General features: G+C 45.4%; 2 protein-coding genes across 4 annotated transcripts in view; both read right to left on the bottom strand.

Moving 5' to 3' along the window:
- The window catches only part of g2e3 (G2/M-phase specific E3 ubiquitin protein ligase), an 8,137-nt gene extending 68 nt beyond the window's left edge, over window positions 1-8,069 (bottom strand). The window contains exons 1-18 of one of the 3 annotated variants that reach the window (XM_080480682.1): window positions 7,958-8,064; window positions 6,538-6,645; window positions 6,378-6,438; window positions 6,100-6,197; window positions 5,883-5,984; window positions 5,457-5,581; window positions 4,663-4,831; window positions 4,390-4,496; window positions 3,784-3,900; window positions 3,574-3,698; window positions 3,400-3,493; window positions 3,169-3,321; window positions 2,931-3,085; window positions 2,557-2,741; window positions 2,291-2,463; window positions 1,994-2,033; window positions 966-1,137; window positions 176-694 (exon numbers count right to left, since the gene is read on the bottom strand). In XM_080480682.1, coding sequence (XP_080336808.1) covers window positions 375-694; window positions 966-1,137; window positions 1,994-2,033; window positions 2,291-2,463; window positions 2,557-2,741; window positions 2,931-3,085; window positions 3,169-3,321; window positions 3,400-3,493; window positions 3,574-3,698; window positions 3,784-3,900; window positions 4,390-4,496; window positions 4,663-4,831; window positions 5,457-5,581; window positions 5,883-5,984; window positions 6,100-6,197; window positions 6,378-6,432 — 2,190 coding nt within the window. In that variant the 5' untranslated portion in view covers window positions 6,433-6,438; window positions 6,538-6,645; window positions 7,958-8,064 and the 3' untranslated portion in view covers window positions 176-374. Of the gene's footprint in view, window positions 695-965; window positions 1,138-1,993; window positions 2,034-2,290; window positions 2,464-2,556; window positions 2,742-2,930; window positions 3,086-3,168; window positions 3,322-3,399; window positions 3,494-3,573; window positions 3,699-3,783; window positions 3,901-4,389; window positions 4,497-4,662; window positions 4,832-5,456; window positions 5,582-5,882; window positions 5,985-6,099; window positions 6,198-6,377; window positions 6,439-6,537; window positions 6,646-7,957 lie in introns of all 3 variants that reach the window. The other 2 variants (XM_080480681.1, XM_080480683.1) reach the window with 2 other exon arrangements.
- Window positions 8,070-10,398: 2,329 nt separating this feature from the next.
- Window positions 10,399-21,984, bottom strand: strn3 (striatin, calmodulin binding protein 3). The gene is made up of 16 exons (XM_080480413.1): window positions 21,484-21,984; window positions 15,789-15,892; window positions 15,623-15,696; window positions 15,337-15,415; window positions 14,720-14,881; window positions 14,478-14,616; window positions 14,132-14,267; window positions 13,358-13,497; window positions 13,096-13,274; window positions 12,959-13,006; window positions 12,636-12,757; window positions 12,364-12,531; window positions 12,149-12,289; window positions 11,577-11,684; window positions 11,410-11,496; window positions 10,399-11,014 (listed from the first exon to the last, which is right to left on the bottom strand). Exons 1-16 carry the CDS (start codon window positions 21,748-21,750, stop codon window positions 10,845-10,847), a joined length of 2,124 nt encoding a protein of 707 aa, XP_080336539.1. The 5' UTR covers window positions 21,751-21,984; the 3' UTR covers window positions 10,399-10,844.
- Window positions 21,985-22,587: the final 603 nt, after the last annotated feature.

Here is a 22,587-nt window from a genome sequence, read left to right as displayed (position 1 = left end):
ACCTTTGACTCCTGTTCTCTGACTGACCTGTATATAATTTGAATGGGCCATAAAATAATGCCCAATATAAGTTTATGTCAAAATGAAGAAATTGACTGTGGTTGGAACCATTGAGTAATCGTATATGTTTATATAAACTTGTTTTGACAGTGTTGATGAATCACAGACACTCTGACACATTTTATTAAACACTTTTATTGCGATGGATTAATGGCTTTATAAAGTTTTCTGTCCGCAATAAAAAACGGGAGAGAAAACATAATACAAAATTAAAAAAATAGAAAACATTTTGACTGTAGTCCAACATGGAGAAGTGCCACTGAAAATTTGCCACAATCCCGATCCACTGGCAGCGTGCTCCTTCTGCGCCTCCTCTAACTCTCCGAGGGCAGGAGGTGCACATGGTGGCTGACCGCCTGCTCCATGGAGCTCTTGAAGCCCACGTAAGAGGAGGCGATGGGCAGGAGGAGCTTCGATCCAGGCTGGATCTGAGGGAAAAGGCCTCCGAGGCTCAACTTCCTATTTTTTGCTCGTCTTCTTTGTGTTCTTCCTCCTCCTCCTTCTCCCTGCTCCTCCTTGATCACAGGGTGGAGGAAGGAGATGGACGGAGGAGGGAAGAAGCCGACAGCTGAAAGCTCCCGGGCTCCTGTGGAGAAGAGGACGAGGTCCTGCAGGGAGACGGAGCTCCTCCCGTCTGAGGACACAGAAGGAGACGCTCAGAAGGTAAACAGACTGATTCTTCACAGACTGTTCAGCCATTTAAAGTATTCCAGTTAAACTTTACAAAAACTGCACTCTAATTCAGAAATTGTTAATCGTAGCTTCTTCAAGACAAGCTTTGGTTTTACCTGTGAGTTAGTACTCTAGTTTAGTTTCCTGTGAGTTGAGACTGCGGCCTTCATTTCCTCATAAATCAAACTGAACATTTACACGTGAAGACAAATGAGCAGCATGTTCAGTTTCACCTTCACACTCCGAGAGAAAGTGTCTCCAGAAGGAGGCGACGGGCGTCTCCTGGTTCAGTTTCTCCTCCTGCTCGGAGAACCTGATGGTGAAGAGCTCGGCCACCGACTGAGCCGTCAGCTGATCGTCAACTTGGCAGAAAACCCTGACGAACGCCGACGAAAAGAGCAGCACCTGGGGGCAGAGCAGAGCTCGGGTTCACGTCCCGTCTGCAGCAGCGGTGAGGAAACCGTCCTACGAGTGGCTCTACGAGCGCCCCCAAAGAAAGACTGGAAACATCGTGAAGCTCCGCCGGAGGAAAACACTCAAGATCAAAATTTATATTTCAGCCTTTTAAACTTTGTCCCCTCATATAATTGTGTGTGCTTGGCTCACACTTAATCACAATCGACAACAAGTAGCTCAGATTCGGCTGAATTATTTGCAGAAGATTGGAAACGTGCTCTCGCTCCTTCACACAACAAGTGGCTAAAGGAGGTCCCAACGCACATGAGACTTGAAAAGTTTAGATTTTCACCCACAAACTCTACTTCTGTTTTCAACCAGCCCTTTTATAAAACACCAATCCAACATTACCAGAAACTCTCTCCAGGCCTCCCCTCCCCACGTCTAGTTTCTGTTTGTCTCCTTTCTTTTCTTTTGTTTCTCTTACTGAACCATTGACGTCTTACCTTCTCCCGTCTAATTCTGTTGATTTATTTTTCTTATCTAGTTGTGTTGTATCACGTTTTTATCAATGGGCGGGAAGGGATAACGGATAATCACGGACTTTAGTTCAGAAGTAGAACTAGATTGGTCTCAATTGATCCAATATTGATCCTTTTTTGTTTTCCTCCAACAGGCATCACGTTGATCGACCCTCTTACTTTTCAAAAAATATGTTTATACACATTGTTCTTTTGTTGTAAAGGAAAAAAATAAGAAGGGAAAGTGAAAAAGCTAATAAAAAGATATATATATATATATTTTATTTGCAGAAACTTGTAACTATGATGACCAGTTGGCGTAAGAATGCAGTGAGAAACTTTACCTGCTCAAAGACGCCCAACGTCTGCAGACCCTCCCGGAACCTGCAGGAGCAACAACAGCCAGCAGAGTGAACGCACGCACGCACGCACACACACACACACACACACACACACACACACACACACACACACACACACACACACACACACACACACACACACACACACACACACACACACACACACACACACACACACACACACACACACACACACACACACACACACACACACACACACACACACACACACACACACACACACACACACACACACACACACACACACACACACCTAACCTCTTCAGTGGCAGCTGCATCCTGGTGATCATGGTGAAGCTCACCAGATCTTCCACCAGCGTTTCTCTTTCCTCCAGGCTGTTGATTGGCCGGTTGCAGCCGGCGAGCTCCAGCAGGTCGCGGCTCTCCGCCATCACATCATGCAGCTTGTCCAGAGGCGCCGCCGCCGCCAGCTGTGGAGAGCAGAGAAGCCGTCAGCGGCGAGCTTTCCCCCCCGTCGGTGGCGGAGCCGGCCGGCAGTCCGAGACGGAGAGTGCAGCGCTCACCCGGTGCACTTGGCACGTGAGGTGTGTGTTGGGGGTCATGTGGGCGGCGGTGAGCGGGCGGTTGGCCGGGTGGTTAAACAAACACTGGTAGAGGGCACGAGAGAAAAAGGAGATCGGAGAACCGGCGTGAACCAGAACCAGAGCCAGCAGGACCCCGATGTCAAAGTACAGGTCATCTTTGACAGCTGAAACACACACACAGTGGTACACACATTAACACACATTAACACACATTAACACACACACACACACACACACACACACACACACACACACACACACACACACACACACACACACACACACACACACACACACACACACACACACACACACACACACACACACACACACACACACACACACACACACACCTTGAGAGTCCAGCCGCAGGTTTTTACATCCATCTGGACCCTCGAACAGCTCGCAGTCCTGGATTTGCTGCACCAGCAGCTTCAGGAAGAACCGCCTGGCCGTGTCGTCGTCCCAAAGGCTTCTGGGAACCGTCGAGAGCCGCGTGCCGGTGAACCTGAACGAGAAGGACCGGGGCAGGTGAGGAGGAGCAGGTGAGTTGAGACAGCTGTGAGGAGCGTCTCTTCTTCATGCACTGACCTGACGGACAGAGTGTGTGTGGCGTCGAAGTTGATGCTCCTGACCAGGTCCAGACCCGCCCTCAGAGCCTGGTCTTCACACACCTCCACCTGCACGGACAGGGGGCGGAGCTTGGGGACCAGTGACTGCAGGAGCTCCTCAGGGTATCCAGATCTGACAGGAAGAGAGCACGAGCCGTTTCTCAGGACTGTCGGATCGTCACACGTCAAAATGTGCGTCTCGGTTGCGTACCTCTTGTGGCTGATGGCGGAGCGCAGCGGCGACAGGTGGCGTTTCAACCACAGGTTCTTCCTCTGCTCGACCTGAGGGGAGGAAACCAGCGAGGCTGGGGAGGACACAGTTCATGACTGAAGGCTCAGAGTTTGTCGGACACACGGCGGTGGGGTAGTGCGAGTGTGGTCAGACCTCGTCCGTCCGTGCGATGCGTGCACTCGTTGCAGGCCCAGTCGCTGCTGTTCAGCCTCAGGTCGGAGCACTTCCTGTGAGTCCCTCTGGAGCCACACAGCTGGCAGCGAATAACCTTAAACCACCTGACACACACACACACACACACACAGGTCGGTGGGAGGAGACCGACACACAGCCGCATGCTGAAGCTATGACAACGTGTCGTACCCGCTCATCGCCGAATGGCCGCGCCCTTCGTGACAGACGCAGGTCAAAGCGTCGCAGCGAGTGTAAACCTCCAGCAGGTCCGAATACGCATTATCCTCCATCTCCCAGGAGGCGTCTCTGCAGGAAGGAGCAAACCCTGAACACTGAGTTCTGACAGAAAACATGCTGCAGGGTCAGAGTGAGGCAGGCAGACGAGGGAACTGGTGTGAGACCTCCTGACGTCCTCTAGTGTCTCGACTGTGAACAGAGATGAGGAGCAGCAACAAGCATGGGAATTCTAACTGGACATGATTTATCAATAATTTCAAGAGGAATTTAGTTGCAAATTGAATAATTTTACTTGGAATTTTTACAATAGAATAGAAAATACTTTATTAACCTAATGGGGAAACCCCTTACAGCATTGCTGCACACAAAATAATATAAAAAGAGCAGCGAGTTCAACAGCTTCTTCACGGAGTATGGACCCTCCTGCCGAAAAAGCATTTTTTTCGGCATCTGGCTGACGTCACAGCCCAACTTTTCTTCTTGTTCTTATGGGAGTCTGCAGGGGCCTTAAGAATAACAATAATAATAATAATAATAATAATAAGATTGTGCTGTTACCTCTCTGGGATGTAGATCCCCAGTCGGATCATCTCCTCCTGGAAGCTCTCCTTGTTGTTGCACAGAGTGCATCTGAAGAAGAAGAGGCCTGCACTGTGGGCCTGGCGCTGCCACAGACAGGGAGGAGTGTGAGGAGGAGTGTGAGGAGTGTGAGGAGGCGTGTGAGGAGGTGTGTGAGGAGTGTGAGGAGTGTGAGGAGGCGTGTGAGGAGGTGTGTGAGGAGGAGTGTGAGGAGTGTGAGGAGTGTGAGGAGGCGTGTGAGGAGGTGCTGACCTGCACGCAGTCTCGGTGGAACCAGCTGTTGTGGCAGGACGGACACTTGAGGACGGAGAAGGAGAGGACGGGCTGGAGGACGTCCAGACAGACGGAGCAGGACTGAGGAAGACTGTGGTCCAGACCTGAAGTCAGAGTCTGAGAGGGACTGTGGAGCTCGCAGTACGACCTGAACACACACAAGTACACACACACACTAACTGATGTGATGTCACACAACAGGAAATGTTGCTCAAAGGAGCTGGTGAAAGAAACTCCCGTTGTCATGGAGACATAAAGCTCAACATGTTTTCATGGAAACACATCTTACTCTATGCTGTCAAGCCCAATGGTTCTCATACTTCGTTGCCATGGAAACATGATGCTACCCATGTCATCATGCTTGATTTTGTTGGAGACATGTCACCATGGAAACGTGACACGCCCCAAGCTGCCATGGCAACGTGAACATATAGGCTCACAGCAACGGGAAATTCTAAATAATCCAGCTGGTCCTCCTTCATATTTATATTTTTGTCCTTTTCTTTTCTCCGTTTCCATCCTCTAACTTCCAACCATATCAGCAGGAAGTCTCGAGTCTGCCGGCGTCTTTCCACCGTTTTTAAATTAACGTTATTCTATTTCGATGACTATTTAAAAAGGGATATTTGTGTAGCTTCATTTTACTGTTTGGTCGATTTTCTAAAATAAACCTGAAATGATTATTTGTGATGATTTTGTGTGTCGTGGCTGCTGAGGTACAAGTACAGTCTGGGAGTGTAATGGAGTATTAGTAGCTACTGAGTGTAACTCACGGGAAGAGTCCGGTGAACTGCGACACAAAGCGAAGTTTCCTCCCGCAGGGGAAGTGAACAACCCTCCTGCAGCTCGGCACGTTACAGCCGACACACGCCCCGTTCCTCCGACAGCCCATACATTTCTGCAACGCACACACACACACACACACACACACACACACACACACACACACACACACACACACACACACACACACACACACACACACACACACACACACACACACACACACACACACACACACACACACACACACACACACACACACACACACACACACACACACAGATATTAACTCAGTTTAACTCAGAGTTGGAAGGCTGCTGTTTCTGCACGGACCGTCTGTAATAAACACCAGTAAAAACATGACATGCAAGGAGAGAAAAAAAAAATTAAGAAAATTTAAAAAACAAAAGACAAACCAGTCGAGCTGAACGCTGGATCTCCTTTTTGATGTCGTTCACCAGGAAACCTAAAACGCCCTCATCCTCCTCTCCGCGCTGATAAATCCCACAGGACGTCAGCTGAGACACACACACACACACGCACACGCACCACACACGCACACACACACCCTGGTTAATAGTGAAGGAAATAAGAAGAGGACACCACGTTCCACCATTCTGTCCACAAACTCACCAAACAGAAGTAATGAACCGACAGGTTGTCCTCCTCAATTCTGATTTTGTCTCCAAAGAGGGCTGGATCGTCGTCACTGCACCTGCACAGAGCACAACCTGCGCACACGCACACACACACACACACACACACACACACACACACACACACACACACACACACACACACACACACACACACACACACACACACACACACACACACTTAAAAAATACAAAAAAAACAACACATCCTTTATATCTTTAGAGAGAGTGCATGTATATATGGATGTCACTCACACTCCTGGGTGTTGTCTCCTCCCTCTGACCTCCTCATCGACTTCTTCTTCCTCATGTCTCACTGTAACATGCAGGAGTCCATAGAGGTCAAAGGTCAGCAGGCCTGGTTTTCCGCTCTCAGTCCACAAACAGTCGTATTTCACCATTATATGTCACTGACATTGTGTTTCTCCCTTTTGTCGTTTCTTTTCTCTCTCCCTTCCTCCTTCCTGATGATTTATGACAGTCATACCGTCTGTTGCTCTCTGTCTCTACCATACCAGTTTACCTGCGTGCGGGGAGAATATTCACAGTCTGCATACTGAACAAAAGCAGAAAGTCACATGACTGACTTTCCCAGAGATAAGCTGGTGGTCTTATATGGTGTCTTCACTTTGTCAGGTAAATGTGGAGCCACACACACACACACACACACTCCAACAAAAGTTATATGGCAAGTTATACTCAATATCCGTGAGATACACAGCAAAAAGCACAAAATAATAATGGACACATGGAGCTGATGGATAGGCCGCCATCACAGTGAGGGGTCAGGGTCAGAGCTCCAAAGGTGGACAGATGTTTTGCAGTTGCAGCAGAACTATTTATGAGTCTTTGAGCGAAATAGTAAAAAAAAAAAAAAAAAAAGTCTGCAGTCTCCAGCTGTGAAACTAACTTCATACAGCATAGCAGCAAAAACCTGGCAATTACACAAATATACTCTAACGCTTTTACAAGTTGAAGACATCTACAAATGTTTTCACAAATGAAGTAAACGGTGGTGCACCTCTTTTGTCTCTCAACAGTTTCAAAATAAAGCCACAACAAATGCATGTCTTATAATGTAATCAAGATCAATGGGATGTAAAAAAAAAAAAATAGGTTTGTGTTGTTTCATAATTAAAGTGTGTTACTTTAGTTTTAAGATGCTGAAGACAGACGAATGTGTGAAAATTTCTTTTTTTTTTAACACTTCAAATAACGAAATAAGTATGTTAATTACATATTTTCATGCTAAATAAAAGAATGTGTGATTAATAATAATAAAATAAAGAAAGTGGTGTGTTATTTAGAAATGTACATGGTAAAAACAGAAGACTGTGGATAAAAACTAGACATAGTCATTGAATCTATAGGTATTGACATGGGGGAAAGGGAGGAACGTGTCAACAATAAACAGCGTATTCTTCTTTAAATAAAGAGATGCGTTTTAATTGAGTGTTCTACTTACATGCTAAAAACATAAGAATGTGTGACCGAAAACGGTTTTTTACGCTTTAAATATGAGATGATATATGAGTATTTATATTGTAAAAACAAAAGAATGTGTTAATAAAAACAGTCGTTGCATAAAGAACGGTGTTCTTTGGATATTTACATGGTATAAATAAAATAATGTTTGAATAAAAACAGCCGTAAGACTTCGGATAAAGGAAAGTTGAGGGTTTTCTAGGGTAAAAACTGAACAATGTTGGAGATTGACGCGAACAGGCGCGCGGACCTTTTCAGTTCTGCTCCGAGTTTAAAAGGTGATTAAAGGTTCTGGCGAAACAAAGAAAACGTCGAGTTTTAAAAGAACGCTTCGTGTTCCGCGCACTTACCTCTGTTCGCTGATGGAATGTGTCACTTTTACCTGGTATTTAATTTTGGGCAAATTTCCGACTCTCTTTTTTTCTGTCGGTTTGTCGCTTTTTAAATTTCCCTCTTCAAAACAAAGTGCTTCTTCTGCGGCAGGCTCCAGCTGCTGGTGCGCTACTGCCGCCTCCTCGCTGCAGCGCACCTGGCGGCCGGAATACGAAACACAGCCCTGACGTTTAAGCCACACGCTCATACAGATATATCTTTCGAAACAAGAAACATATCATACATATTGTGCATAGCATTAGAAACAGACATATAGCAGTAACAACAGATACATTAGAAACGTAGGCATACATCAGTAGAAACAAAAACACATACTATATATAATACATAATGAAAGGAATGGATTTAAGTAGCTGTATGCAATGGAGATTTACTCATCTCAGTTTATTGAAACTAAAACCAACAACAGTGGAGGTATACCACAACGCAAAATGCTTATGTCGCAGGAACTCGTCATGTGCTCGAGCATCAGTTTTATTTCTATGGATCCAGGTCTGGAGAAAGTGCAGGTCACTCCATTTGACGTTCCTCAGTCTTCCAGCAGCCATTCCCTGGTGAACCAGCCTCCATGAGCTGGAACGTCGTCATCCATAAAGACAAAATTAGCTCTGTGTTGTTCATGCATGTACACTTGGTGTTCAAAACGAGTGTTTATTGCCGACATTGAACTGGCATTATTATATTTTTAGTTGTCTACATATGTGAATATTAAGTTTAGCAACATGGAAGATATATACCGTTATAAAGATTTGCAGTTTGCAATAATGTAGTCGAGTGTTGTGATAGTGACATGATCTGTGAAAAATACAGTGGCTTATAGATGACTCTTGAAAAATATTGTGATTGGTGCAGGAAGAAGAGCGACACGTCAGCTTCTGTACATTTACACCATTTAATAGTTATTATAGACATTTTATATACATTTCCACAGCTGTATTCTGCTAATGTGGTACAGTCTTTAAAATCTGCTGCTCAGAAGTTTGGAAATCAAAGAAAGAAAGAAAAAAAAAAAAAAAAAACTTACAAAACTCATCAAAACTGGCAAACTGATCAGAACTTTTTTTTTTTCCTTTTTCTTGGAAGACTAGAAAAAATACTTTTCTCGTATTAATCATGCAGTACACAAACAGAAGACTCGTCGTTACACAGGAGACAAGAGTGCCGGCCATCAGCTTACAAATCCCTTCACGGTAAAAATAACATTTCAACTATTAAAACCTGTGTCAGCCAATCAGAGGGCAGCTTTCAAAAACCTGCTCAGAGGACGCCTCTGATTGGACGTTTGTCCCGGAGCTGCGACGAGAATAAAAACTGGGGACGAGGTTTAAAAAACAAAACAAAAAAAAAAACCCAAGATGTGTGGAGACGAAGAGGAGGAGGAGGAGGCAGCCACAACCCGTGATGCGTTCAGGGACCTCCCACCTGTCTGTGATTGGCTGAATCAAGCAGACGTAACGGTTCAATGTGAAGTCCATCAAAACTTTGTGAAGTGTTTGAATGAAAGGCTGCGGGTTGGACAGGAACTTTATCGTACGATTGTTATCAAACCCCAAAAAATAAAACTAAATAGATCTCGCAGAATGAGTGATGAGCTCGGCCATGTTTGTGCTCCAGTTCCTGTTGGATTTGGGAAAGTGAGTCGGTCACACACACACACACACACACACACACACACACACACACACACACACACACACACACACACACACACACACACACACACACACACACACACACACACACACACACACACACACACACACACACACACACACACACACACACACACACACACACTGAACCGACGACATAAAGAAATGTTTTATCACATTAGGCTTCTGGGAGCTATTTAAAACTTCCCACCTTCCCAGTGGGAAGTTCCCAGCTGGACAGCAGCCACATGCACTTTTCCCCTCAGTTAAACAGGAAAATATCGATCCCACTCTGACTTTAACACAATCCAAAAGTTTAATTGCTGACATTTTTGTGAAACTTGTGACGTTTTATTACTTTATTAGGAATACTGACTTTGTTGAGACTGTTAGGAGTTTTTAAATTAAAAACAAAACAAAACAAAACAAAAACTGCTATAATGCTGTGTTTAACTCCAGAATAACACATCTGGAAATAAATAAATACCAGTCTTCCTCCTCCAGCTGCTTCCAGATATATATATTTATATATGTATATATAAACAAACGGGATTATAAAAACTAGAATTATTTGTCACTAACGTGTAACCACGGTAATGTCGTTTTAACACCGGAGGGCTCTCATTAAAGACGGGAGATGGTCAGATTTGGACGAGGGGCAAAGAAAACCCGAGATGTTTTCATTTACAAGAGTTTGTAAAATTGATTTAAAATTATATGTAAGCTTTTTCATGAGATATTTTTTTACGTCTTTGCACTTTTTTAGTTTTTAGTGAAGGGATTTTTACTGCGGGCTCCTTCAGTTTGATGTGTGACGAGGTTTCTGACCTTTGACCCCAGCAGAGTCTCATCAAACAAACCAGGAAGTCTTTTAGGGGGATCAGTTAGTGTTCGGTGTGTGGAGGGGGTGTAGTGTGGTCAGAGCTCGGGGGGGGGGGGGGGGTGACCTCACAGGGTCCTCTCTCTTCGGTCCGTCACATGACTCCTTCCCCCCGACATACGCTGTGTGTGTGTGTGTGTGTGTGTGTGTGTGTGTGTGTGTGTGTGTGTGTGTTCAGATCCTCCTATCTTTGCAGCCGACTTCTGTGTTCAGACCTGAATCCTGTTTGTTTGTGTGCAGCCGACGCCTTGACCCCTTTCTGTCTCTGTGTGGCTGCTTGACCCTCCTCCTCCTCCTACTCCTCCTCCTCGTTTACACATAGACCCTGGCGAGGGCGTCGGCCCCGGCGGAGGCGATGTAAGCCTTGGAGGGGTGGAAGGCGACGTCGTAGATGGCCTCCTCACTCTTTTTCCTGTGAGCTGTGATCTCCTGAACGCAGGTTTTACTGTCGAGGTTCCACAGACGGAGGGAGCAGTCATGACCTGAGGAAGAGGAGGAGGAAGGAGGAGGAGTTGTTAGAAATTAGACAAAACTCCATGAAGGACACAAAAAAATGATTTAACAGTGATTAATAAAGAATTTAACTGAAGAAATAAGAACAGGTACGATGTGGACATTAATTCAACGTCTTTCAACACTTTGGGAAACTGTGATGTTAATTATTAAACATTTTTCTTCTGCACCGTTGAGCAAGGCGGTTCCCACCATTGTCTAAGAGCACTAGGGTGAGGCACAACCAGAGGAAATTGCGGAGGATTAAGTCTTTCAAAGGCTCTCAGCCGGACTTCTCTAAACTGTCTCCTGAGTTTTCACTAAGAATTTTCCCAACACAGAGGTTGTGGCGATGTTGGAGGACCGTGCAGATCTCAGGACTTACTCCCAGACATCAGGTAGATGCCGTTGGGATCCACAGCCAGACTGGTCACAGCGTCCAGGTGAGCCACCATGGCGTGGATGACTTTACCTGCGGGTGGGAGACGAACACACGTGAGGGCGGGGCCGAGCGTGTGTTTCACAGACGGTCAGTGAAGTGGACGCACTCACCTGACTTGTTGTCGTAGAATTTGATGTGCCGATCCTCGTGAGCGCTGATGGTGACCGGCAGCGTGGGATGACTCACCACCTTATTGATATGATTCAAGCCGGGCAGCGCTGAGGAGGAGGAGGAGGAGGAGGAGGAGGAGGAGGAGGAGGAGAAAGTTGAGAACATGTGAAAATAAATTTTTATTTTTTTACTCTGTTTAATCGTTAATAGTATTTAATCCATTTATTAACTTTTTTTATGTACTTCTTTGAGATTTCTTTGCCACATTTTTACATTTATCCAACATTAACATTTTCTAACTATAATTCATCACATTTCTGACGTATATTTTTCACAATTTCAAGATGCAGCATTTATGAGTTTTCTGCGGTCTGGTGAAATTGTTTTTTTAAATAATTTGTACATATAAAAAAAAGCTAATCACAAATTTTATCCCCGCAACTCTTTTTTTTTTTAGTAAATTAAATTTTTGCACCCTTCATAAAATCTCTGAAGTAATTACCATTATTATTCAACACTGACTGACTATAATTTCCATGAGATATATCTGTATATATTTATGAAGTCTTACTGCTGTCTCCTTGTCCTTTCAGCACCAGTGCATTCTGGGAAGTTTCCAGGTCGTACACCACCACGTCGCCACCGTTGAAGGACGCCACCATGTGGGCGGGGTCACAGCCGTTGAAGTCCACGGCGGTGGGGATACCGTGCTCTGTGGGCAGACACGTTGTTTAGAAGCTTTGACGAGGGTTACCATGGCGACCGGAGTGTCGTCGTCGTCCTCACCTTGGTTGGCGTTGAAAGTGGCGATGCAGGGGTTCTTCTCCGTCGGGTTCCACAGCTTCACTGTGCCGTCGGCCGAACATGACAGGAGGCGGTTCTTGATGCCGCTGTAGGCCAATCCCCAAACGGCGTCTGTGTGACCCGTCCACGACCCAGCCAGAACGCTGGGATCTGATTGGACGAGAGGACGTAGAGGATTCACTGAACTGACATATTTTGGTTTTCTAAACCCCACGTCCTCCCTCCGGTTTGTGTATTTGGCCCGCTGTGCGTACCGTAAGTGTCATAGGGATCGACGTTGGAGCTCGGGATGTTCCACCACTGGATCGTCGAGTCGATGCCGCCGCTGAAACACTGTTCACCACTCGATGTCATCGCCAGCGACAACACAGGACCACTGACGCACAGAACAGACAGGATCAGAGGAGCAGGAAAGCATGTGAAGAGCGCTGAACATCACAACACAACCACCGCTACGTCACACCTCCACTCTCCACCCAGTGACGGAGCGAGGATGAAAGTGTGACGGAGGTGAGATGAGGTCTAATCGAGGCCTGATGAAGGTGTGACGTGAACAGACTGGTGCAGAGATACGTACTCGTGAGCTCTGAACGTGTAGATGGGTTCAACATCGAAGGAGGCACTTCTGAAAAACAGCAACAACAAAAAGAAAAACGCTTGTTTGATTGTCACCTGAAGAAAATACAACATTCGTGCTGCGAATGTGGGACGTACTTTTTGGCGGGGACGGTCTTGGTGAGGTTCCACAGTTTGAGCGTGTGATCCTCGGACACGGTGACCAGGCAGGGCTCCACTGGGTGGAAGGCGAGGGCTCGCACGCCGTCGAAGTGGCTGCGCAGCGTGTACTTGGGGTTCCACGTCTTCCTGAACGAAGACTCCTTATTGGACGGCAGCTGGAGGGGGGGGGGGGATACACAGAGTCAATGCAACTTTATCAAGCGGACACTTCCACCCGCCAGCCGCTGCGTTCACTCACGTCGTAGCCGTAGTCCGCCTCGTCGTTGGCGACAGTGAGGTCAGCAAGGTCGCCTAAACCCAGCACGCTCTCCAGCACGTCATCCGAGCCGCCGAGCAGGAAGGATTTCCCCCCGCCACTCGGAAACGGGAGCGGCTCCGCTGCAGCAAAGAGAAAGACAGACCAACTGTTATTGTTTGCTTGTACACAAACGTGTCACAACAGAGTAATATGAACAACATAACATTTCTTAAAGGACGAAAAATGTTACGAATAAATTAGACCCCGATCACACAGTTTTAAGTGATAAAGCGTTTTTGCGTTTTCATTTGTAAACAGTTTAAACTGCAACGATTTCAAAAAGATGTCCGTTTCCACGGAAACAACAGAAATGCTGATAACGATGTAGTTAGCATGTAGGGCCACAAGTTGGTGTTGTTTTTTTTTTGTTTTTTTTAGAAAGCACAGGCGTGGGCAGAGATCCCAGGAGAATATGAACTGAGAGTCATGACACCACAGAGGTAAACGTTATTATTATCCATCTACTCATGCATGTGCAGAACAAGTATTAGGAAGATACAATGAATGGTTAAAATCCTTCTTCAAATACTTCTAAGAACAGTTAAAATAAGTTAAGATATTACTTTCGATCATGTCAAATGAAAAAACAAAATCAATCAAATGCTAAAAAAAAAAGCAAAAGAGAAATGCAAAAAGTCAAAAAAATAAAGTACGAGGAATGAAATATCATCACGATACCAAAATAAAAAGTCCAAATGTAGAGAAATCTCTCACCCCACTCCGTCCCGTCTCCGGAGCTCCGAGCCTCTCCGGCTCCCTCGCCGTCCTCCGCCGTCACCAGGAAGTCGAACTCCTTCAGAGCCTCCTCCGTGTCGGCGTCGTCCTCCGAGGCCAAACCCTCGTTCCCCACCTGGACGCAGAGACACCAAGGAAACAAGGGTTTGCTTCACGTTTAAAAGAAAACGAAAACGTGTGAAAAAGAATAAAGTTTCATAAAAATGACTCATGAAACTAAAGGGAAAGTCTGGTGTGTGTGTGTGTGTGTGTGTGTGTGTGTGTGTGTGTGTGTGTGTGTGTGTGTGTGTGTGTGTGTGTGTGTGTGTGTGTGTGTGTGTGAGACCTTGGTTTTGTGTTTCTTTGCTCGGTGGTGTTTGTTGGTGCTGATGTCGTCCATCAGGTCTCCCTCCTCGTCCTCATCTTCGTCGCTGTCCTCGGCGTTCTCCAGGAAGTTAAACGTGTCCAAGACGTCTCCTGGACTCCTGAACCAACAAGCACACACACACGCACACACAAACACACACACACACGTTTATGCTGGGTCCACACCGGGACGGTGAGCGGGCGCTGTTGGATCCTCTCTACCTCTTGGCGTCCTTGCGGCGCTCGGTGCCGTTGATCAGGTGCTGCAGGTTCTTGTTCTCCACGGATCCGTTCTGCTCGGAACCCGACAAGCCGAGCAGAGAGCGAACCCTCTGAGTGCGCACGTCCAGGATGGTGTCCGTGTATCCCACCTCCTGCAGGTACCTGAACGCAACACCACACAAAACACAGGCCCACGTCACTACAGGCTCGCAGCGTCGGTGGTGAATCTGTGACGCTGTCGTTTTTGAATGGATGGTGTGGTTGTGTGGCGATGTAGTGATGCCAAAGTTGCAGTTTTGCCCCCCCCCCCCCCCCCCCCCTGGACAGTGTAGCTTGAGGAGATGCAGTGACGCTGTAGTTTTGGTCGTGATGCTGTAGTTTGTGCAGTGATGTCAATGTTGCAGTTTATTCGGATGGCGTAGTTTGAGCACTGACAGTGTAGTTTGAGCACTGACACTGTAGTTTGAGCAGTTTTTTTTACAGATAGTGTCGTTTCTGCAGTGATGCAGCTGTCCGCTGTTTATTTAAGTCGTTGTAGTTCTTGAGGTGATGAAATGACCCTGTAGTCCGTGTCGTGACGCTGTAGTTCTTTGCAGTGACGCGGTTGGTGTTCTTACTGTCTGAGGAGCTGCCGTCCTTGTTTCCAGGTGAGTTGACTGTTAGCAGGAACAGCAGAGACCTCGGAGTCTTTGGTGTCTGAGGAACACAAACCAGTACAAAATATGATATGAAATCTACACCAGGGAGTAAAGTTTTGTGTTTTTTTTGGGGGGGGGGGGGGACAAAAAACAACTAATAAAGGTGATTTGTGATTTTGTAAATGGTGTAGTTCTTAAAAGATTTGTACTCTTAGCTCACGTTTAACCTCTGAATATAGTTTTGTGTTGAATGAGAGACACTGACCTGATTCAAAACTTGGCATCTTCATCTCTCCTTGGTTTAACTCTGTTCCATATTTTAATTTGTGGTATTTTGCTCTGGAGACAAAACAGAAAGAAAAAAATATATATATTTAATTAATTACAGTTCTTATATTGAGCTACGAATAAACTCGAGGAGCGCTCCTCACCTCTCCTGCTTCAACGCGTACTCCAACATCTTTATTCTTCGAACCAGGTCGTTCTTTAGGTTCTCCTGACCTTTTCTCTCCCCCTGCAGGAAGGCGATCCTCGCCTACACACACACACACACACACACACACACACACACACACACACACACACACACACACACACACACACACACACACACACACACACACACACACACACACACACACACACACACACACACACACACACACACACACACACACACACACACACACACACACACACACACACACACACACACACACACACACACACACACACACACACACAGTGGTTAGAATAAAGCACACAGAGAAACCTGCTGGTTTGAACTGCAGATATCATATTAAGAATGATGAGAGAAACGGTTATTTAGAAGAACAAATATCAAACCTAATGACTTTTAACATAAACTGCAGTGTTTTTCACCACAGGTCAACAAAACATGTCATTTCTCTTTCACTGCTCGATTCTGAAGCACACCAACACATGCTTCATATGTACACAAGGGATTATATAACAAAACCACAGTCCTTCCTCTCCTCTGATTGGTTGTCTGAGTGACTGGCAGCCACGGCTTCACACCCTCCTTCCTCAAACTTTTACAAACTTCACTTTTGTCGGCATGAGTTAGAACTATAATTAAATTGTTCTCCTTAACTATATACGACTTTATTCTTTCTGTATAAATATATTTCTTGATCTAATCGTCGACTCTGAATGTGTAGCACGCCTGATGACGCGGCGTCGCCTGAAAGATGAAATATTAACTTCACTGTATTTTTTTACTGCGAGAGTCCAAGAGGTCCAAGTTTGAGTTTACTTATGATCACTGATTTACTCTGAGAACACGCCAGTCAACTTTAATGTGAAGTCAAACTGGGTTTTATGATCAAGAGAAGAACGACAGCAGGCAGATCAAGACCAAACTCTGTCGTCGTTATCATCCGAGGTCCGATAGATGGAAGCAGGGATCACACGAGTGTCATGTTGACCCTCGTACCGTTTACGCTCCATGCTAACATCAATACTAACGTGTCCCCCAACAACACAACCTGGTGGAAACGGATCATCTTCAATGATCCGATTGAATGAATTATGTGGGATCCCACGGGGATATATTCCAGGACTACTGTAGTTATTAACATCACACATTTAGACTAACATTTACTTTCTAGATCAGTAGATTCTGATCTTTTTCTTTGTTTACCCCGAAAACCGAAACTCTTGGTTGAAGTGAGAAAAATAAATAAATACAAAACTGTCAAAATCCCTGACGAAACCCGTTTATCTGCATCAAATAGGGTTGTTCGCTATACCGGTATTGTATTGGTATCGCGGTACTGACGCCTTTAAAACGACACTATACTGGGCCCGGCTGGTACTGGCATCCTTTTTTTTCCCCCGTCGCCGCGGCGCATCACTGTGTTGTAATTTGCACCGAGGGGAGTCGTCAGTCTCTCTGTGGGGGAGGAGTCGGCGGGCTGCTCCTCTTTCTGACTTGTTTTGGATATTTTGGACAATCGAAATTGTGGAAAGCAGCGCTCCACTTTCTTTTCTTTTTCTATTTTTTTTTTTTGCATCCAGTTTCTCCGAGACGGGGTGCGCGAGCGCTCCGACCCGAGGTCCGCAACTGCTCAGCGCAGCGTTTCATACTCGACCAAAACAACTTCAAAATAAAAGTCCAAAACAACGTATTTTCAAAACAATCTTGTACTTTGAAAAGAATACCGGAGTAAATGACATGTGAGAGTGAGCATGCGTAACTGACTCAAACGACCCATGGAAAAAAAAATAAAAAAAATAGAGTGCATCTCAGAGAGAGAGAGAGAGAGAGAGAGAGAGAGAGAGAGAGAGAGAGAGAGAGCGAGAGAGCGAGAGAGCGAGAGAGCGAGAGAGCGAGAGAGCGAGAGAGAGAGAGAGCGAGAGAGCGAGAGAGCGAGAGAGAGAGAGAGAGAGAGAGAGAGAGACCATAACTTGTAGAAACAGGTGCATCAAGTGCTATAAGGAAGTACTTTGGCTTCAAAACAAATGAGCACAGTGTCTCCATCAACACCGAAGCACCACTGTGCAAACAGTGTTTGAGAACATGTCTGGCCAAGGCTGGAAACACCACTAACCTGCTAAACACCTGAAGGACAAACACCCAGACCCGCATAAGGAGTTCAAAGAACCACAGTGCACCTGCACTTATATACCCATGGAAAAATAGCTCTGGAAAACAGTTTAAGCTATTATAAATACAATATAATAAATAATATAAAAGAATATAATATGAAAAGATTTTATTTTAGCCATTTGATGTTATAAAGATTACTGCATAGTAACATATCATTCAAAGACATTGGTCGTACTTAAGACAGGCTGTATCCAATGAAATTTTTTGTGTTCTCTTTTTATTTGGAAAAGTATCAAACTACGTGGTGGTATCGGTATCGGTACCAAAATGTTGGTATCGTGACAGAACGAGCATCAAATCTAATTCATTTCAGGGAGCAGTAGATTCAAACCACAGATTGACTCACATTTACAGCAACAGTAAAAGATTTCACCGTCCTTCACAACAACAAAATATTGAGAAAAATACAAGCAAACTGAACTGATGCCAAATAGATTATTTTCTTTAGACTTATCACAAATTTATTGGTTGTTGGGTGAGTCTGTGTCATGTAAGTAAGTAAATTAGATTTAAAAAGCGCTTTTCACAGATAAAATCACAAAGTGCTGTACAACAAAGTGAAACTAAAACAAAAGCAGCAACATCATGTATGAAAAAACACAAAGCTACTTAGCAGGTTGCTAGCAACGCTGCTAATCTAAGCTACAAATCTGATAAAAAGACATTTATAAGTATTTCCATCGTGATGATTCATCAGTTCACATTGTTTATGCCATGAGGCTGAGCTTTAATATGTCAAAGAATTTAAATCATGCACAGGACCAAGATCAGCATTAAAGACTGTGAATACGTCTGTTGAGATGTAAAGAAAGAGGCCAGACTGCTGTTCAGGACTCAGAGCTGCTCAACGGTTTGGTGTGCTGAGCTCAGCAAGACGATTGTTGGAATACATTCGGACCTCCTGCAATAAATCAGACGGTTCTGGTCGACCAGCTGCAGCAACAAAACGCTTTAGATTTTAACCACTGCCCAGAAATAAAGAGTGACCCACACCACTCGGACACCCGAGTCTGATATTCTGCTGGCATCTGAGACGAACCAGGAACTTCCCTGCCATGGGGCTGACTGTGCTGTGGGAGGACCACTTGGAGGAAGCCAATAGAAACAGCTGATCGTCAAGTGGCATGCTCACTGACGAGGGTTGCAGATGAATTTCTGGGTCACTCACTTCACAAAGTCCTCAGCGTACCGAGCATCAAGAAGCAGAACCATCAAGAACATCGTGAAAGAAGCAGACAAAGCCTCGAGACGGCTGCAGGTCCAAAGAAGAAGTCACTGGGACAAAGAGAGCACCGCCTGAACACAAGCTGTGGTCTGATCAGCTGTGGGAGGGTCGCCTGGTTGGAGATATCTGATTTAGAAAGACTCCAAAGACTCAATAATCCCAATCAACAGTCTCTTAACATAAGTTAATTTACTGCATGGAGTTCCACAGGGATGTATAACAGGACCACTATAGTTATTATTCACAACACTAAATCAGGCTAAAGCTACGCTTTTTTTTTAGATGATGGATGATTACTTTTCCAGTTGAAAAGTCAGAAAAATGGAAAAAAGATTATCCTAAAATGTGGCGCTCTAAAAGAGGAATCAGAAAAAAACCATGAACCTGCCTGCTACCGATTTCTGTCGTATTCTATCTCTCAGGGCTTTCACTGACAAGTGTGCGAGCCGTATTAAAAATCTGAGCTCACCGAGAAGCTCCTGCTAATCTGGGAGAAACTGCATAACCCCTCCCGCCCCTGCACCTGGTGAGCATGAATCAAGCGCTCCTCGGGGAGCGGGGCTGAGGTCAGAGCAGTGATGGAGAGCCGAGTGTGAGGTCACTGGTCCACTTTTACAAAGCTGACACATACAAACAGACAGACAGAACAGAACAGTATGATGACTGAAGAACTGGTGTGTGTGTGTGTGTTACTGTATCTTTGTGTGTGTGTGCCTTCTGCTGTGTATGTGTGTTGTGGTTATTTCTGGCTGCTCCGCTTTTGGCCTCCAGCTGTGACGAAGCTGTCAGAGTACACCCAGAAGTCCTGATTACAGCCTGCAAGATCTTTACACACACGCGCCGCACGCACGTTCAAAACTCGACCGTCTGTATTTTCATAATAAACATCTCAACTTTTGTGTGCTACTTTGAGAAATGAGGCTGCTCTTTATATATGGCTTTCATCTGTCACAGCCGATTGTATTATCTTAATTTGTCTTATTGCATGATATATTACACGATAGTTGAAGAAAAATCTGTAGTAATTATGTTAACCTGAAAGGTTGCACTCACTTTCTGCTCCCTTCACCACAACTCAGATTTCACCACATTAAGAAAGATTGCATCGGAATAAACTTTAAGTGTAACGGACACACTTGTTGGACTTATTAGCTAAACTTTTAGATTTCATGCACATCTACTGCCTTCAGATTGGAGGATTTCTCTGATCATGTGAGGAGCACCTCATGTGATTACATGGAGATGTTTGTAATGGAACTTTCCCTTGAGATTTTCTGAATTTGAAGCCGACTTTTAATTGTCACACAAACACTCATCTGAAATTAAAACGACTGAACACTGTAAATATCAGAACAGCTTCAGTGTCAATAAAGGTATTGTCAACACCAGTGTTAGCAGTTTAGTGGGTGGACATTTATACATTTAACAGTGTGGTAAGATTATGTTATTGTTATTACCAAAACAAATAAATACTCAAAAATATTCTTAAAACTATGTATCATGCTTGTTTCCATTGAAGCTCATTCACATGGAGCATGATGGAGTCAGTGTGTAACAGATCAGATTTCCTCAACACTGATTTGGATTCCCTTTATTGAAGAACTGGAAGAAAAAAATAAGATAATGTCCAATCTGAGACAGAGACAGACACAGACACAGGCCCAGCTAGTCACTTCACAGCAATATTAGCCTCACGGCTAACTTTTAGCATGACAAACCAAAATGGCAGAAACGGGGATTAAGTTATCCTCCTTCACTCCACTGAATTCCCTTCTGCTTCACCGCCAGCCTCGCACCTCCAGCCCTGCCGCCGTACAGACACGGGGCGGCCGGGAACGACTCCACAGCAGCCACACATCCTCGGTTCTCCGTTACAACAGCTAACGGGTTAGCGCCATCGAGCTAACGGTAAACCAGCGAATACCTACTACGATGACGCGACGCCCCGCCCTACGCTGTCGCTAATTTGTTTACCTTCGCATCATTACAATACGTAGAACCAATCCACGCACAGTATGCCGAAATCTGACCAATAAGGGGGCAAGTGGGCGGGACGTGGCGTTAGCGTAGTGGGATTTGTAAAATTTACTTTCTAAAGCTTCCAGGTTGGTTAGTAACAGACGAGTTAACTACTTCTCCATTTTTAAGCGAACATATCTCCACGAGTACCGGTGCCGCTCTGCTGGCGGGCCCATCACAAATCTATACAGCCACCGCATCACATCTACACAGCGGCCCCGTTAGCCCGTGCTAAGCTAATGGTGCTAACCTGGAGCTCGGCCCTCTCAACCTCCCAGTGCGCCCGCTCCATCTCGAAGCGGGCCCACTCGTGCTGGATGTAGTGCAGGATGCCGGGGATGGTGTACTGCTGCTGCGGCCGGGACAGGTCGTCGGGCTGCTGCGGCACCATAGCCCCGGCGGATCCTCCTCCGAGCTGCGGGTTAGCGGTGCTGTTGCTCCCTGGCTGCTGCTGCTGCTGCGGCGGCTGTCTCGGAGCTCCTCCTCCCCCTCCTCCTCCCGCGGGGTGCTCGTCCATGTTATTTTATAATCTTAGGTATGTATCAGAGAAGTGGGCGCAGAGTGAGACGCGGCGGCGGCCCGCTGGCGGACTGACGCCGCTCCGCTCCGCCGCGGGGACCGAGGAGCTGCGGTGAGAGCGGCTGATGGCGGACGCGCTGTTTGTGTGGACGTCTAACCGGCCGCCATTACTGCTATCTGTGTGAGGGGAGCAGGCCGCGCTGCATGACGGGACATCCAGTCCGTCTGCAGCAGCCTCCGTGTGGCGTTCAGGACCGGCTGGGAGATTCAACTACTGTTATCTTGTACAATCCCCCAAATTATTTAATAAAGATGCTACGACAAAAAACAGATAAGTTTCTGGCTTTATGTTAACAGTTAAATTTTAGCAGAAAAATACAAATAACAAATAGTACTTGTGAATTTTTTTAAATCAATAATTTATTTCAGATGTCAAAAACATGTACAACATACAGACACATTCAAAAGAAAGTACAATCCTACTGATGTCTCTTTCACTTTTGTATCACGTTTATCATGTCCCCTGAGTCTGGTTCTGCATGTGATGGTTTCTTTCCACTTCTCATGTGCCATTGTTGTGTTTTCAGTGCAATCAGAATTTGTTATTGACACGATATAAAGAAAAGTGAATTCATTTGAACTGTGCAGCATGTACACAGTGATGTCTTCTACTTCCATTGGTGCGCAAACTGCAGAGGGTCCAGTACGTCATATAATAATAATAATAATCATATTAATGTTATTATCGTTATTTTACTGAAGAGAAGCAAATTGTCTTACAACAGACATGACTAATACCAGTTGACCCGATTCAATTTGCTTCTACATTAGCCCG

Source organism: Lipophrys pholis (assembly GCF_963383615.2).
Source record: "Lipophrys pholis genome assembly, chromosome: 14".
Classification (NCBI taxonomy): Eukaryota; Metazoa; Chordata; class Actinopteri; order Blenniiformes; family Blenniidae; genus Lipophrys; species Lipophrys pholis.
Note: the sequence above shows the minus strand (reverse complement) of the source record. Positions and strands in the feature narration are given on the sequence as shown.

Bases quoted from the DNA above. Each gene is read 5' to 3' on its own strand.
- strn3 (XM_080480413.1), bottom strand. From the start codon at position 21,750: ATGGACGAGCACCCCGCGGGAGGAGGAGGGGGAGGAGGAGCTCCGAGA. The intron at 13,275-13,357 runs GTGAGTGAACGC...CCCCCCCTCCAG, and splicing joins AGGCGGACTACGGCTACGAC to CTGCCGTCCAATAAGGAGTC. The intron at 13,007-13,095 runs GTACGTCCCACA...GCTGTTTTTCAG, and splicing joins AAGACCGTCCCCGCCAAAAA to AAGTGCCTCCTTCGATGTTG.